Source organism: Anomalospiza imberbis, chromosome 16, assembly GCF_031753505.1.
Source record: "Anomalospiza imberbis isolate Cuckoo-Finch-1a 21T00152 chromosome 16, ASM3175350v1, whole genome shotgun sequence".
NCBI classification, from domain to species: Eukaryota; Metazoa; Chordata; class Aves; order Passeriformes; family Viduidae; genus Anomalospiza; species Anomalospiza imberbis.
In genome coordinates, this window is record NC_089696.1 from 9,699,420 (window position 1) to 9,716,216 (window position 16,797).

At 42.0% G+C, this 16,797-nt stretch overlaps 1 protein-coding gene and 1 long non-coding RNA gene across 2 annotated transcripts; one reads left to right on the plus strand and one right to left on the minus strand.

Moving 5' to 3' along the window:
- Window positions 1-180: 180 nt before the first annotated feature.
- On the minus strand, window positions 181-6,730 carry LOC137483674 (uncharacterized). The gene is made up of 2 exons (XR_011004589.1): window positions 1,958-6,730; window positions 181-391 (listed from the first exon to the last, which is right to left on the minus strand). It is a non-coding gene; the product is annotated as an uncharacterized lncRNA (long non-coding RNA).
- Window positions 6,731-8,160: 1,430 nt separating this feature from the next.
- On the plus strand, window positions 8,161-16,271 carry SMIM10L3 (small integral membrane protein 10 like 3). The gene is made up of 2 exons (XM_068206975.1): window positions 8,161-8,442; window positions 9,939-16,271. The coding sequence occupies exons 1-2, from the start codon at window positions 8,257-8,259 to the stop codon at window positions 9,957-9,959; spliced, it is 207 nt and encodes a 68-aa protein (XP_068063076.1). The 5' UTR covers window positions 8,161-8,256; the 3' UTR covers window positions 9,960-16,271.
- The last annotated feature ends 526 nt before the right edge of the window (window positions 16,272-16,797 follow it).

A 16,797-nucleotide genomic window follows, 5' to 3' on the forward strand; every position in this document is an offset into this window, starting at 1 on the left:
ATTGTTTCCCTTCATCTATGGATCTTCGCACCTTCCTCCCTCCTCTCGATATGCTGTGTGTGGTATTAATTGTGCTGGCAAGTTTTAGATCTGATCAGTGCATGTACAGCCTTCTCAAGATGGGAGAACCCACGGATTGTCAGGCCTCACAAAGCTTTGGATTTCTTTTTTCCTCAAGCAAACCAGTTATTTCCATGAAATACTGAAGCAGAAGTCAAGCAGAGCATGTCTGGTGATCCCAAGAGTCTTAATTTCTACGATTAGTTCTTGCCATAGCTCTACTTGCCAGAGCATGTCCCGGTTGGACTGATGCACAGAAGCACTGTTCCCTTTGTATTGCCATCTGTTCCTGGAAGGAAGTGTGAGGAGAGGACCCATGCACACACTACTCCTGCAAAGTGAGGATGAATGAAACCACCATCAGAAGTGGTTTTCCAGTGATTTGATGTCCTTTTAATTTCAGAACATTTCTAAGTTATTTTGATACCACACAATGCAACTTCATTAGTGGACAGAGCATTCCAAGACAGTTACTCTCTTTCATTGAGCAGAGGTAATTCTCAGATATTTCCCATCAGAGAGGAAATCCTATCACTGTGAACCTAGAGTTTATTTTTGCAACACTCGTATGTCCGTGTTCCCTCACACAGATGGAATCTGAAATGAGTTGTCATCTCAGTTCAGTATCTTTAAAGCCAGGCCTCTGCCAGTGACCTGGCAGGGCTCGGTACCCAGCAGGAGGGAGCTGCGGCAGGGAGGTGTGGGCAGGGTCACCGCACTCCTGCTGCTCCTGGCTGCTGCCACAGCCTCTGGGGCCTCTGAGATCCTGCAAGCAACAGAGCAGCACCACGAGTGTCTGACTGATGTCACACCCGGGACATGGGACGATTCCAGAGATACATAAAACTGCTTCTGATTATCCACCACCTGTCTCTTCCTTCACTGGTTCTTTTTTTATCCAGTGTATAAGAGAGGGATGCTTAGAGCTTTTTTTATGAAAAAGAGGTACAACAGCATTTACAATACAATTACAAAATAGCACACAACGACAAGGATGAAGGCTGTAACAGACAGAACACTTTAGCACTAATTGTTTTATGATCCTGTCATGAGACAAGCATTATCTTTTTACATATGTTCTTTTCTGCGCTCATCCACCCTATTGTTTTGGGATCGATTGTTTTGCACTGTTAAAAAATACTTACGTTAAAACACAGGGCATGGTTTCAATAGGTTTTAAATTGACAATTTTATACTGAATTTGGTATGTAATTGACAACATTAGAAAATACCTACAGAAATACTTACTGTTAGTCATTAAAAATAATATTACAGTTTGGGTAGATGATGATAATGGCAACATATTTAGCCAATTTTCCTCCACACATTTGTAAATGTTTATTTTCTCAAAATTTATAAAAAAGGCCTCTGGAATTTTTAAAAATTTTGCATTTGAAATCGTAGCTGATATCTCTTTTACAGTAGCTTTATTTGTCCTGGCAGACAACTGTGTATATGCTCCTTAAAATACATGATGTGATAATAATTCTATTGTGATACATTACTATATTTCAGCTACATTTTATTTTATTCTTGCATCTTTTTTGGTTTACTTAGTATGCAATGTGTTTGTTTTTAAAGAGAAAAAGATAACTTACATTATGCTTCAAATACTCAACACTTTGCAGGTATGGATTTTTCCCTGAGAGTGACAAGAGAGAGCAACAAGGAATATTCTGAAACATTAGTTTAACAAAAGAAACTTATAGGATGAAACATAGGACAAAGGAGTGAGATGTTAATAACAGACTACTTATTAGAAGAATTCTCAGTTTGATAGATATGACTGCAGTGCTGAGTTGCATACAGGATAGTTACAAATGCACCTCACAGAGGAGTAGGATGGAAGAAAATAATGAATGGCAGTGACAATAACCCATTAAAAATCTTTCCATACCTCTGATAAAATCATGAGTCATGTAGCTGAGGCTTAGATCAGTCCTTATATTATTCTATGCTCTATCACCTTGTCTTCTCTCACCATTACAATTGTTGTTGAAAGCCTTTTTCTTAGACATCAAGAAGAAATCATTATTTAAGATTGTTTGGGATACTGCCTGAATGTGTGTATTGTGTGTGTGCTGGCACTGAGGAAGGATTATTCTCCTTTGTGGATGGGGAGTGGCAGGGTAATCACGCTGATGCAATACCAGAAAGTTCTACTCACCATGACACAGACTATCAACATTACAGAGACAATCATTATTTGCACTTTTGTAGTATCTTTCATCCCCAACTATTACGGTGATCTGTAACTGACAGCTCATGAATGAAGCCACAGAGAAGTAGAGAAGGCCCAGGGTACACTTTGTACAGGGAAACAAGCAGAACACCTGGCAGTGACTCATAGGTGTGCTCCCTTACTCACAGATGACACCTCCAGCTGACAGTGGTTCTGTTCAGTTGCCTGCAGGACACAGCATGTATAATTCTGAGGTCAAAAGCAACCTTCTGTTCTTAACAATAATGGAAAAACTAGTTTAGGGTGAAAAGTTGTAACTGGAATTCACAATCACTGGAACCTGGGGCTTGGACTGAATTGCAAAAACCAATTTTATGTGAAGCAAAGCTGTGAAGTGTTAGAGGGTAGAACAAGGTTTTCAGCATATTGCACTCTTCTTTAGATAATTTCTATTAAAATCAGAAGAAAAAAAACCCAAACCTCACCCAAAACCAGAGAGACTTACCTTACTGGAGAAAATGCGGCTTCCAGATGCTTTTTCATCTTAAAAGAGCTGACATAATTGTCTGTAAGAATTGTAATTAAGGCTTGACCCTAATTTGAGTTGGTGGCAAAAGTCAGGTATTTAATGATGTACTATTAGGTACAGAGTAACTGGCAGAAAGAAGTCAATGTTAGTCGGCAGTGAGCATCCAAAATTCCTTCCTGGACTCTAGTTCCACCTGTGGTATTATCCATCTCTCTGGCTTGTCACTCTCTGAGCCCCTTTGCCCTCCTGTTTTTAAATCCAGACAGTAGTACTTATTCCAGCTGTTTGGACAGTAGCTACCACTTAAAGCTTCTCACCTAACAGTTGTCTGAGATTCCAAGTTTTTTGCTTAATGATGTTTGAATTCTTTAGTTGATATCTCTTTGTCAAGCTAATGGACGACAAATTTTTAACTGGGGAAAGTGACACTATTGGTGTGGAGGAAATTCAGAGTATCTTCACTGAACTTGGAGAGGTTCCATGACATAAAATTAATGACAGAAAATCCACAAGTCTAATCCACAAGTAATGGATAGATATTCCAGGCAAACAGTTTTGGCATGATTAGTTTCCTGAGTGTTGAAAAAACCCTGTACTTTCATGTGATATGTACACTGTTCAAATATAGCAGTCAGTCTGCTCTAGAGGAACCAAAGCCAGCAATAAAAAAGGAACCACAACTTTTAAATGTCAGCATTTGCTGCATCAGAAAGAACAGATTAAACGAGCATAAAAATCAAATAGTAGTATGTAAATCTTTACATTATTAATAAAGCATTGTAAAATAAATGCATCCCATTCATGTGATTCTAGCATAGATGATTTCTCTGGTATAAGTAAAAAACAGAAACAAGTCCTGTATTTTCTCTAGGTAGGTTCTCATCAATCTCTCTTCTGTCAGGAATTTCAGTTACAAAAACCACATAAGGCTCTGCATTCACTGATGTCTACCCTCAGGTTTAGTAACAGCAGTAACAGACAGTGCTTCAACTGTTGTGGAAGGCCATGGGGCTACACACAGCAACCCCTGTATATGGCCGTGAGCTTTTTGGAATAGAGGCATCATTATATATTTATAAACAAGGACCTGAGACTTCTCTCTGTGTCTCTTCAGTTTTCTATCGCGGTAACCCCCTCAGCAGAAACATGGGAATAAGCCTTTTATAGGCATCGCATCATGCCCCGAGTTGAGGCATTGCTGCAACACACAGACATGGAAGCTGCAAGGGCCCCTCAACCTCTATCTTGACATCATGCGTTTCACAGAAATGAGCCTTAAAATATCAAGAAAATGGATAGAAAGGTTTAACCATGACATAAGCCCATTTGGTATTACTAGTTTTGGTGCCTTCCATTGTCCAGACATTTTTCACATGAATAAAACCAAAAGCTACAAGCTGTGATGTGGCCCCTGATTTCCTTAGAAAGATTTAGTGTTTGTTTTGCTCCAGACTTGCAGACAAGCTTATGGACTTCAGCAGAGCTAGGACCTAAAAAAGGACCAAACCTTCTGTGGTCGGTTTGGCTGAGAACAGATGGAATGGGAAGAAGCCTACTTCCTCCTGTCATGCTGCACAGCTGTGACTCACATCCCAACTGAACAGCTTCTCTTGGAGTGGAAAGCAAGACAAAAACCAGACCGCTTCAAATAGCACATTAGATCAAAGCCAGAAATTAAAATCAGGGGTTCATCATATAGGACAGTCAACACTTGAAACAGAAATGCACATTTATTACAGAAATAAGACAATCGTCAAAAATTGATTATATATTCTGGAATCCATTACTCACTGGGACCATTTGTGGAAATTCTGAAGAACTTTTAAGAGTAATAGATATAATAAATAAATACAAAATAACTTATTTTAGCATAAATAGAATATACAAATTGTATGAAAACCTAAAGTTTTTTTTTTTCCCAGTGATTTTATACTGATAAGCTGCTAAGTTACAATTTTGGCAAAGAGGAAAACTTGTCAAAGTAAAGGTATTTGATTTATTCCCCACTTCCTAAATATAAAAATTACAAAATTGTTCTGTTTGTAAAACACTCCATGCTAACAGTGACATTTATCAACCACCTTCTGTTTTACCAAGAGATGTAGCTGGGTATTTTTGGGTATTTCTGCTTACTGCTGGCACTTGGGTATTTTGAATCATTGTGAGATCCGGCCTTTAATAAACAGATTAAAAATACCTTTGTTATGCATTTTTAATGTCACTGTCTCTGTGTGCAACACTGTTATAACCCAGCAGGTCGTGTGGGAGCTGTCCCCGCTGTCACTGGCCTCCCCTGTATGTGACTGTCACTTGCACATGTCACGTTGTGCCAACCCAGTGTGTTGTGCTGGTCATTTTCTGAGAGGTTTTGGAGAGGGAGGACTCTCAGCTCGACGTCATCACAAAATCAGTGCTTTTGTCACTGGGGACAATAAACTCTCTGAGGTGTGCCTGGGAGTGTCCTGGCAGGTCACTGCTGGGGAAGGAAGGCATGGTGGCAGCAGACAGGCCACCACAGCTGATGACAAATTTCCTTTCACTCCTAAAAACCCACTCACAAGAAGGGGTTTGTTGGAACTCTCTGGCTTTTTTTTTTAACTGAATTTTCAGCCTATTCAATCTAAGATATTTGACTTTTCCCCTCTTCCAAGTGCCTCTTTGAACTTGGTCTTTTGCAATCAGTTAATGCAATTTTTGCCTACACAGCAGTGGATATAAAAGGCACCAGAAAGAAAGAACTGTAAGCATAAATAATCCTACTCTGTCTCATTTTCACACTCACTGTTCACAATTTATCTGTGTCATTATTAGTTCTTGGAGAGAGGCCTTGAGCCCTGATCTCAAGGACAAGGATTGTTCTGTATCATGCTGCAGAGCCAAGAAAAGGAATTTTTTCATAAACCTATGAGGAACTACTAAATATTATTGATATACACTGAGAAAGCTTAAGGGGACGTTTTGAAAATGTAACAACTCAGTCATGTTGACTCACACCATTCCTTCTTTGAATAGAGGAATATCTGAATACCTGAGAAGAAATTTTAGGTAAAATGAACAGTTGAGAAAAGATAAAGATGTTCTCTGATGCAACAGAAAAACACAAGTCGGGGTTGAGAAGCAAAAGTGAGATGATGGCGTTAAAGCAATGGAAAATGATCTCTATAGGCATCAGCTGCAAATTGCATGTCAATAGTTTTGGACTTCTGCATATGAAAGTAATCAGTGTTTTAGCTAAATTGAAAATAATTTTACCACCACGACAGAGCTGAAATCAAAAGAGGAAGTGTGGGATGCCTTTGAGGTTTAGTTTCACTATCAAAATAATTAGCTAATTTCCAAATCTTCACGTGACAAAATCTGGCAAATCTCTTCAATTGGTATTCAATTGCATTATCTGCTAATTTCTTTGTTGGAAAGCTAAAGAGTGTTTTATCACTCTCACTATTTAATGAAATAATTAGATCCAAATAAATACTGATGCTAACTTGTTATTATGACCTAATTTAGTAATTATATTGCCTATTTTAGTGTAAAAAGTAATTTACTCTTAATCAAGATTTTAAAATTGATACTGTGTCACATCTGTTGCAATGTACAACATGAGCCAGAACTAATAAGACTAGCAGACATCTACGGGTTAATATAAAGTTAATCTGCTTCCTGATTTAACCTTTTTGTATCCTACTGCTTTTCCAATTAGAAATTGAAAGCTGCTAAATGTCCTGCTCTGGAATTATTCTTTCTCTATACATCAGCTTGAGTCTGTGTCAATAAAACAGTATTTTATAAGAAGTTTAGGTCAATGTATTGATTTTTATTGAAAAGCTATTGAAAGTTGATTGAATGGAAACTGTAAAGAACAGTTCTTGGGGAAAAAAATGGGGCCACGTCCAAAAATTATATTGGTCAACTGTTCATCTGTTGGGACATTTTTGCCTACTTGAAAAGTGTCATGATGCTAATTATCTCAAAGATCTTCCTAGGAAATGTTTGCAAAATGGTTTTAAAATCTTGTGTGTAACCAGGACCTAAACAGTGTATTTTTAATTAATTATGTTACTCAAGTATTGATTTGAAAGGCAAAGCAAGCAGTTCTTGTGAGAGTAGCTCTCTGAGTACATCACATGGCTGTGTAAACAAAATAATAAAAAAAAACGCACCCAAACCCAGGAACCATTACTGACATTTCACACTGAAAGTGAGTGGGTTTAGATGTTAGGAGAAAATTCCCCCGTGTGAGGGAGGTGAGAACCGGGCACAGGCTGCTGTGGGGAAGCTGCGGCTGTCCCAGCCCTGAGAGTGTCCATCCAGGTTGGATGGGTCTGGGAACGACCCCAGGAACAACCTGGGACAGTGGAAGGTGTCCCTGCCCATGGCACGGGGGTGGAACTGCGTGGCCTGAAAGGTCCTTCCAACCCAAACCGTTCCATGGCTCCACGACATCCATCAGTGCAGGTGTCACTGAGCAGGCCGGGGAGCACGGCTGGGTCAAGCCCTCACAAAACGGGCTGAATCAGGGTAAGCCAGGGGAGGTTAAAGTTGGGAATCAGTGCAGGCTCCTCCCCACAGGGTGGTGTGGCTGGAACAGACTCCAGGGAAGCGGTGACAGCACCAAACCTGACGAGAGTTCCAGAAGTGTCCGGACAACGCTCCCGGCCACCCAGCGGGATTCTCGCGGCGTGCTCTGTGCAGGGCCAGCAGCCGGCCTCCATGGTGGCTGCGCTGACCCCACGAGCGGCCCGCACGACACCGACACCCACACCCACACCCACACCGACACCGGCACCCACACCCACACCGACACCGACACCGACACCCACACCGACACCGACACCGACACCGACACCGACACCGACACCCACACCGACACCCACACCGACACCGACACCCACACCGACACCCACACCGACACCCACACCCACACCGACACCCACACCGACACCGACACCCACACCGACACCCACACCCACACCCACACCGACACCCACACCGACACCCACACCCACACCGACACCCACACCGACACCCACACCGACACCCACACCGACACCCACACCGACACCCACACCGGCACCGACACCCACACCGACACCCACACCGGCACCGACACCCACACCGGCACCCGCACCCACACCCACACCGACACCCACACCGGCACCCACACCCACACCGACACTCACACCGACACCCACACCCACACCGACACCCACACCGGCACCCGAGGGCCGGGCCGCGCCGAGGGGCGGGGCGGCGGCGCGTGAGGGCGGCCCGCGGGGGCGGGGCCGGTCCCCGCGCCCGCCTCTGGCGCATGCGCAGCCAGCAGGGCCGCGCCCCCGCCGCAGCGGCCCGGCCCGGCCCGGCCCGGCCGGCGCACGCGCGGCGCTGACGCCCGGCCGCGCGCCGCGCCCGGCGGGCACGCGCAGCGCGGGGAGGCGGCGGCGGCGGCGCCCGGGCGCGGCGCGGCCGCGGGAGCGGGGGCGGGTTTATGGCGGCGGCTCTGTCCGCGCTCGCTGCCAGGCTCTCCCAGTCGGCCGCGGCCAGGTCCTACGGCGTGTTCTGCAAGGGGCTCACCAGGACTCTCCTCATCTTCTTCGACCTGGCCTGGAAGCTTCGCATCAACTTCCCCTACCTCTACATCGTCGCCTCCATGATGCTCAACGTGCGGCTGCAGGTGGGCGGGGGCGGCGGGGCTGGGCCGGGCTCGCGTCCCGGTGTCACCGGCCGGGCCCGGGGGCGGTTCGCAGCCGCTCCCCCGAATAACGGCGGAGCGCTCCCGAACGAGTGTCCGTCCGTGCGCCGGGCGGGGGCTGTGCCCCGCCCGGTGTCACCGGGGCAGTGCCGCTGGGGCTGTGCACGGATGCGGCCCCGAGCCTTGCCCTTGCCGGTGGCCAGCTGCGAGTGCCCCGCTGGGCTGCTTGCTCTGCGCCTTAGCAGCAAACGTGCCGCTTTCCTGTTCCTTTTCCTAAGCCGTAGTTGACTTAAATACTGGGAATAAATTGTGAATATGTGCACTTTGATAGCACGGTCCTGACACCTTGTAAGGAGCAGAGAAAATAAATTCCTTCATCAGTTGATTGGGGTTTTTTGAAATCAAGAACAGTTGCAGCACGGAAAATGCAGACAGTTTTAAATACCAATGTTATTGCATGAAAAAGATGCTTCAGATTTAATTTGTATCTCTCCTGTTTTGAGCCTGTTTCTACAAAACGTGGAACTCTCTAACAGATTTGACCTGTTGTAGGGTTGAAGTTCCATTGTTTTTGTGATGAAATGAAAGATTTAACTTCACTGGCAGCAGAAACAGGCTGTGCTCTGTCACTACAAACATCTGTACTAGCCAAGGACCAGACAATCTTTCTCCTTGTAAACAAAGCTGTAATGCAAGTTTTGACATCTGGCCAGTGGCCAAGGGTTGAAAAACAAGTCTGGTTGGAGTTTGTTACTTGTAAAAGGTAATTTGAAATGGGAAGAGGTCAAAATGTGGCATCTCCTATTTTTGTTTTTGCAATTTGCCCTAAAATTCTGAAGCTTGAAAATGAGCCACGTGGCCAGGAGTTGTACAGGTAGCTTAGTAACCCTGGTAGCTGAAAAAGCCTTGCCTTTGCTCGTTATCAGCGCTGGTACAGAGTGGCTCTCCCGGAGCACCACCAGCTTGTCCTTTGTGCTACAGCTGACACCTGCTAACTGTGCTGGGGCAGCCAGTCTGACCAGTTCCCTCTGGGAAGCTTTTGTTGAATTCCAGTGTCGTGTGTCTGATTTCAGCTTGCACTTCTGTTTACAGGAGGATTACTTTAATGTTAACCTTTCCTGTTAAGCCTCTAATCAGTCCCAGCCCGTGTGTCTATTGGTGAAGGGAAACGCTGCTGTTACACAGCGAATCTCTCTGGCTGCTCGTTTGCTGACTCACTTTCATGCCTGTCACCAAAAGAGAGCTTGTAGCAGATTAAACTGAAACTATAGAAGGGCAGCTGGTGTTCGGGCATGCTTCCTACCCCTCTGGATGTGCTCAAGCAGCCTGTAGGGAGACTTGTCTGTTGGGACAACTGTTACTTTCTGTAGCTGGGTTATTCTTTATGTGAAAGATTGTTATTTATTTTTGGTTCAATACACTGGGAACCAGGAAACTGGGTTATCAGTGTAATAACTTCCTGCACTCTTTCTCTTTAGGTCCATATTGAGATCCACTGACTTGTGACTTGGTGTGCTGCTTCCGCTGTATGCTGCAACTGGAGCTGTGCTCGTGTGCTCTAGGACTATGAAGAAAGAAGATTTTATCCAGAAACAAGGATGTGACAATGGCCCAGATCAGCACAAGCCAGCAGCTCATCTGACACACGTGCATTCCATGTTGGACAGTTCTCAAAATCATAGTAGCAGTTTACAAGAATTATATAACACCAGGAATTTTTCTCGTTTTAATAGTATACCTCTGTCTTCTGTTGGCAAGGAAATGCCTCTGAGCTTCAGTGAATCAGCAGGGATGAACTCAAGTGCAGCTGCTCCTTGGAAGGATTCATTTCATCTGCATTTTTCTTCTGGGAAAGACAATCTTGATAGGGTTTCTCACTGCACTGGTGGTATTTCAGTAACAGGCTGGCTGGAAGAAGCTTGCAGCATTTCTGGAGACTTCAGCTCAGGCTGCCCAGGAGACAACTTTGTATGTTTTGCACAATTCTGGCTGGGAAATTTGCAGTATAATAAAAACCTGTGGTTTCTGGAATTAGAAATGAGCAGTAGCAAAGAGAATGAATTGCTATTTGCATTTTTTAAAGCATTGGAGCTTGGTGGACTTCCTGATTCCTGTTACAATCCAGTCGCCTCCCTGAACAACTCTGCTTTGGGACTCTCAAACAACCAGAAACCATGTGTTTTGTTTTATTGCTTAAACCTTGTATCTTCAGAGCAAACACTTGGATATGAGCAAATGCTTGTGAATATACAGTATGTGACTAATAATTTTCACATCATACAGCTGGTAATCTCTGTGCTAGCTTTTGCACTAGCAGGTCTCTGGTATGCAGTAGTGAAGGTAAAAAAGTACTGAGATTTTAATAACAAATATTTTTAATATTAGGAGAAAATAAGAGAGACAAGGTTACAGTTCAGGTTTTAGTGAGAATTAGCTGAAGTAAAAACTATAGCTGTATAATTGCTAGTTAAACTGGCTGATGGAAGAATAGGGACTTTTTTTTTATAAGGAATAGCTACATCTGAGTGTAAAGAACTTCATAATCTTCAGACTCTGGGACTCCTGCAGGTCTGCTGTTAACACTAAACTAAAACCCAATTTGATTAGCACAGGTCCTTTGTTTTCTATAGAGTTTGTATTAGTGGAGTGTTCTGGCTACTACTATTTATACCCATTTCCAATGAAACTTGTTTCTTGTAGAATTGAATTCCTGCTCTGAATCCAACAGCAACTGATGTGTCAGTCCTTAGAACACTTTGAACTGGAAAGCTGTTGGGAGGGTGGTCTTCAATACAGCATAATTCTCAGCAGTGTTCCTTTCCAAGGATGGTACTCTAATTTAATAATACCTTGTGAGCTTTATTGTGCTGTAAGCAACTTTCTAAAACAATTTTTTTTCCTTGGAAGAGTGATTGTTACTGCTGAAGTACAGTAATAGCTTCTGGGCCTGACTTTGGCACGGGCTTGTGGTAATGAGGTTTGCCAAAGAATGGGGCAAGAATGCTAGAATCCGTAGCGCTGCTGGTTAATAGAATTTTGAGGAATAGGCTCCTGATGGCACTTCAGTGGAGAAACTCATTCTGCAATAGGTCAGACTTTGAACTTGATGGCCAAAATTCTCAGCAGGGGCGTTGCTGTAGATTGGCTTAATGTGCTCTAAAGGCTCACATAAAGAGGGAGGTATTGGTGTGTGGGTTAGGATGCATTTTCAGCTTCCCCTTGACTCTGACTTAAAAGTGAGGACTTAATGTGGAGTAAAGTGGTTCACATACTAGGTATCCATGCCAGTAATTCACACACTAGGTATCCTTTTTGCCAGCTGATCTTGCTTCATCTTGGAAAAAGAGGAAGTGATGTTGCATTTAGTTTGAACTGAACTTAGCTGGAAAGCCAGTAGTTTCCAGTGTGGTGGTTATTGAACTGTTAGCACACGTGTGTAGAGAAGTCCTTGATTATAAAGACGAGATGCTGATTATCAGTCTTAGGGAGAGAAGTGTTGAAGTTTTTAAATCTTACTTGAGTGCTGAAAATAAGACATATTAAATTTTAGGTTAAGTGATACGTTGTGTTTTCATGATTCCCATTGGCTGTTTGTTTCTTTTGGATGCTGTAAGAGATGAAATGCCACTTACTTTAATTCAGAAAATAACTTCTCCCTGGTGTGCATTTAAATGATTGTCGAACTTGTGGACTTTTGACCATGCAATTACCTGTCACGGAGTGACCGAAAGCCCCAGAATAATACTGGATTATGTATCGTAAGTAATTATTCCGACAGGAGCAGTTCCCTCTTAGTCAAGCCATCCACTCTCATCTCCACTGCTGTAATTTATCAGCCTTGCAGAGGTTCAGGATTCCTCAAGTGATGTGGATCCAACATGCCAGAACACCAGAAACAGACACTTCTCCAAATGTCTGTGGCTCAGAGTTATGGTGTTAAGCTGCTGTCTGCCTGTATCCTGACTGAAAAAACACTTGGCAGAGTTGAGGGCAGAGGAAGGAAGGCTGGGAGGGGTTGGAGCCTGTTTAAGCTGGCTTGATTGTTAAAGACAATGTTGTGCAACTCCATATTAATCTCTATGCAGCTCCATAGGTACAGCCATACCCTCCCTGTATGGTGAGCCTTACCTTAAGATGTGCATGAACACAGTCCTGCAGCCAAAACTTGAGTGCTTGGACTTCCTGTACAAAGGATCAATTGGCACAGCTGTACCTGCAGTTGTTACTTGAAACCTTGTTTGTACAGCTGACTGGTTTGGCCTGGAACATTCTCTGCTGTATGTCATTTGGGAACTACATGTTTTGGGAGCCATAGTTCTATACAAGAACTTGTAGGTGAGATTGTCAGGTTAATAAGCAAGGGGAGTAGCTGAAGGCATAAACCCACAGTTTTTAATGCACCTTTTTTCATGGTGATTTCAAAGGGGGGGTGAATGAAACATGAGAGACACCACCAATAAACTAGAATTTAAATGTGTGTACAGCAGAGTGCCAGGGGTTTTCTCCTTATTACAACCCTATGGAGGAGGAGATCTTGGAATATTGAATTGTGTTGCATATCACAGTCCAGCTAATACAGTCCTGTTTTAAACAAAGTCTTGTTTGAGTGTGTGGCCTTTCATCACTTATTACAGGATCACTTTAAATACAATACAGCTAAGTGAAATGATGGATGTTTGTTGTGTATTATATGTATATTGACCATAAGATACAAAGAATACTTAAATAAGTGGAGTTAGTCAATTTTAAGATAGTTTATGTACCTTGCCTTCAATTTTATTGCTTAAAACCTAAAAGGTAATTTTAACTTGAACATTCCTTCTGAAATTCAAATAAAGCATAGTTTGGTATGTTAAAATCTCATGTAATATACTGCACTTTAAGCCTGGGGAGGCCATGGATCGAAAGCGCTGTTCTTGCACTAACAGAACTGCCTGCCCTGACTGAGACAATGTTTAAATGGCTTTTCCTGTCTGGAGGGAGAATAAGGAACCTGAAGGATGGCATCCATCCTTTGAAACTATAGATAAATCTAACACTATGTGGTTTAGGCCACTGTTCTACAGATTTTTTTATATTAACTCATCTCAAAAGATGGAAGGTGTCTTGGCCAAGAACCAGTTTGTGTGGAGTTTCATAGCTTCACTATGTCCAATATGGAAAACTTTCCTGAGTTACTGTGCTGTAGGGCTGTCTCAGATGATTATTACAGTACAGAAAAATAACATTCTTAGTAGGGGTAAGGGACCTTTATACTCAACCAGGAGTTGCCTTCGTATTTCTGTATTTTTGTCTCTCATCCTTCTCTAGGAAGAAGTTATTTCTAAGCAAAAAGTCAGGGTTCTACTAAACAACCTGTGCTATCTAAAACTTCATTGATTAGTGTCCATATCCTTCCTGCACTACATAGCAAAATTTTATTTCTGCCATCAGAAAAGAAATAAGAAAATACTCAATATTAAGAGAATTTCCTACCAGTTACACTTGAGTGAAAACTTACTATGTAGTGTACTGTTATGAAAAGAAAATATACTTTTAAATGTGTGCACAGAGCTCTGCATGTAGATAAAAAGTGTTTTACCACAGTATGATGTTGGGATGCTTACGCAAAAGCTTATTTACTTTCTGACATTGCAGTGCAAAATGCAGTAGAGATGGTGGTGGTACTTCTCCGTGTGGTTTTCAGCCAGTGCAATCTCAGCTACTCTGTGTCTGCATCATCCTGCACAGAGGACAGCTCTAGCTGTAGACATGTTGTAGCCCTTTTGCTTTTTCAGTGTTGGGTTTGGTTTTGCTGTTGTTTGAGATTTGGTGGTTTGTTGTTTATTTGTGGTTTATTTCTCTCTTTTGTTTTTTTAAAGTTATCATTAGGACTGTAATGACAGCACTTTCTTAAACTTTCCCAAAGTTTGCTTCCTTCATCCTTCCCTCCATCTCTGCCCCTTATAGGTATACACATTTAATTTTTGGAAGAAGCAAGCCTGTGTGTACTCTCCTAATATATAATCGTATTGTCAGGTTGCTCTTTTTGTTTTTATGGCCTGGTCATGCATATATTTCTCTCCCTATAATTTCTCAGCATAAGCATATGCTGATATTTTGTTCCACCTCAGAAACATTGTCCTGTAATTAATTATGCACAACAAATTGACAGAAACCATGGAGAGATGTAAGAGTCCATAGCCTCTCATTAGGGTGTATGACAGGTGGTATAACTTAGAGAGCAATATGTAGTCAATGTGACACATTTCTGCTTTGTTTCTCTTTGAAACAGCTGCTTCAATTAAAATCCAATATTTAATTTGAGTATGTGGTACTTCTGACAGCTGAGAACTGCAGCTAGAATCTGGGGCTTATAAAATACATTAAGGTTAGAACTTAGTGTAACTTTTCAAAAAATTAGAGAGTACATTAAAGAGTATGTGAATATTTTGAAACCTTTTTTTTCCCCCCCTAAGAGTGCACAGAATAAAATGTGTTCTGCCACTTGTTTCTGTGATGCACAGCCAGTAACTGGGCGTGGGGGGAGAGCCCTTTTTAGACTGCAGAGCCTCTAATCCTCAAGGAAGAGCTGCGCTTGATAGAACTTTAAAATAAACCAAATGTTGCCTATGAAAGTACTGATATTTATGATCAACTGTCATACTTAAATTACAAGGTCATAGACATCAATCTCCTTACAGTGTGAAAAAAAGAGTAACAAATACAGAAGTGCTAGAATAATGCTATCCTTTACCAGCCTGCACTGGTGAGAGCAAATCCTCTTGTACTTTGAAATTAATCCTCTACTGCATCTCAAAATCTCAATTATCTTAGTATTTTTGGTACAAGAGTCAGACTACGATGGTTATTTCATTGTTAATGATGAAATAAATATAAAAGCTAAAACATTTATAAAATGACCAGAGGGACTTCCACAAAGAAAATCTGCCTTGAAAAGGTTTCTTTTATTTGTGTGATCTCTATATACGTATAGTCTGTTTGGCAAATTCCTCCCTTTTTTGTAGATCATATAAACCTGATAGCAAAAGTGGTCAAAACCCAAACTTGCAAAAGTATCAGTGTTTAATTTTCTGTTTGTAGTCAATTTTAGCTATTATCAAACATAATACCTAAATGTAGTTTAAGCCTTTGTTCTAAAAAGTAGAGAAATCAAATATTTAGTGCCTGATTCATCACTTGAAGTTGAGTGAAACCGTTTCTTGAAAATGGGTTCTGTTACCTGATGGTGACTAATTTTCAGTGCTGATACTCAATACTTCCTGTAAACTGTGATGACATCACTGCAGAACAATTTTAGTGTATGGCCTTGGTCTTTGGCCCTATTTTGTTTTTATAATTATTTTTTATTGCAATGTGGGAGGTGGAGAAGGCTGGCACAAACCATTTGTTTTTTCGTTCCAGAGAAAGATGTTTACAACTTTGTATGTATTTTAAAAATGTATTGTGACACTTTTAACTTGGGAGGGAAGTTTCCATAGCAGACTTGGAACCTGAATAGAGACTTTGGAATATCGGGAGCGTTCCCCAAGCTGCCAGAAGCTGTTGAGGGAGAAGCTGCTCACTCACACCACAGGAGGGAGTTACACATCAGTCTTTGGAGTATTTTCAGTTATGGCATTGTTAGTACATCTTAGTACAGTGCATTTCAGTTTGCCTTGTCTTATGGATTGTCACTGCAAATAGGTTAATGTAGAAAATCAATACACGGCGGTAATGTATTGTAACTGTTTACATTTGAACTCAGAGTACCAATGGATGGGTTTTGTCAAGCTATTTAAAAACAGAAATAAAAATCTTTTTTAAAAGACGAGGTAGTTTTGGTGCTTCTCATTCCAATTTTCCACTGTATAAATTGTACTTGAAGAGATTGTCTTTCTGACAACGTGAAGTCAGACAGGGAGTGGCTTTTCCAGAGGTACAGTTTGAGAGATGTGTGTTTACAGAAACCAAACAAATTAAAAACCTCTGTGAGAATAAAAGGGCTCAATGCTTGTACCTGACCTTGGAAATCTGGTATGTGAACTCAAGGCTAGTTTAATGATGTTAGCCACCAGTGTTTATTAATGGGCATTCTTTTTACACACTTTATTTTAGTGATAAGCCTTAACAAGCCAGTTACTTTAAATGTATTTCCAAAATATATCCTAAATAACTAGCTCCAATCTTACAGCATAGCTTCATTTTAAAGGGGAAAGCAAACCACAGTAAATACGTGTAATGGCCATAGCAACTCTCTTGCATCTTCCAGGATAAACATTGCTGGGTGCTTCTCTGCACAGTTAAAATCACCATGATATTAACAGATATGCCAGAGCTTTTGTTTCTATTAAATGA

Coding starts and splice junctions, on each gene's coding strand:
- SMIM10L3 (XM_068206975.1), top strand. CDS start 8,257: ATGGCGGCGGCTCTGTCCGCGCTCGCTGCCAGGCTCTCCCAGTCGGCC. Junction 8,443..9,938: donor TGCTCAACGTGCGGCTGCAG/GTGGGCGGGGGC, acceptor CTTTCTCTTTAG/GTCCATATTGAGATCCACTG.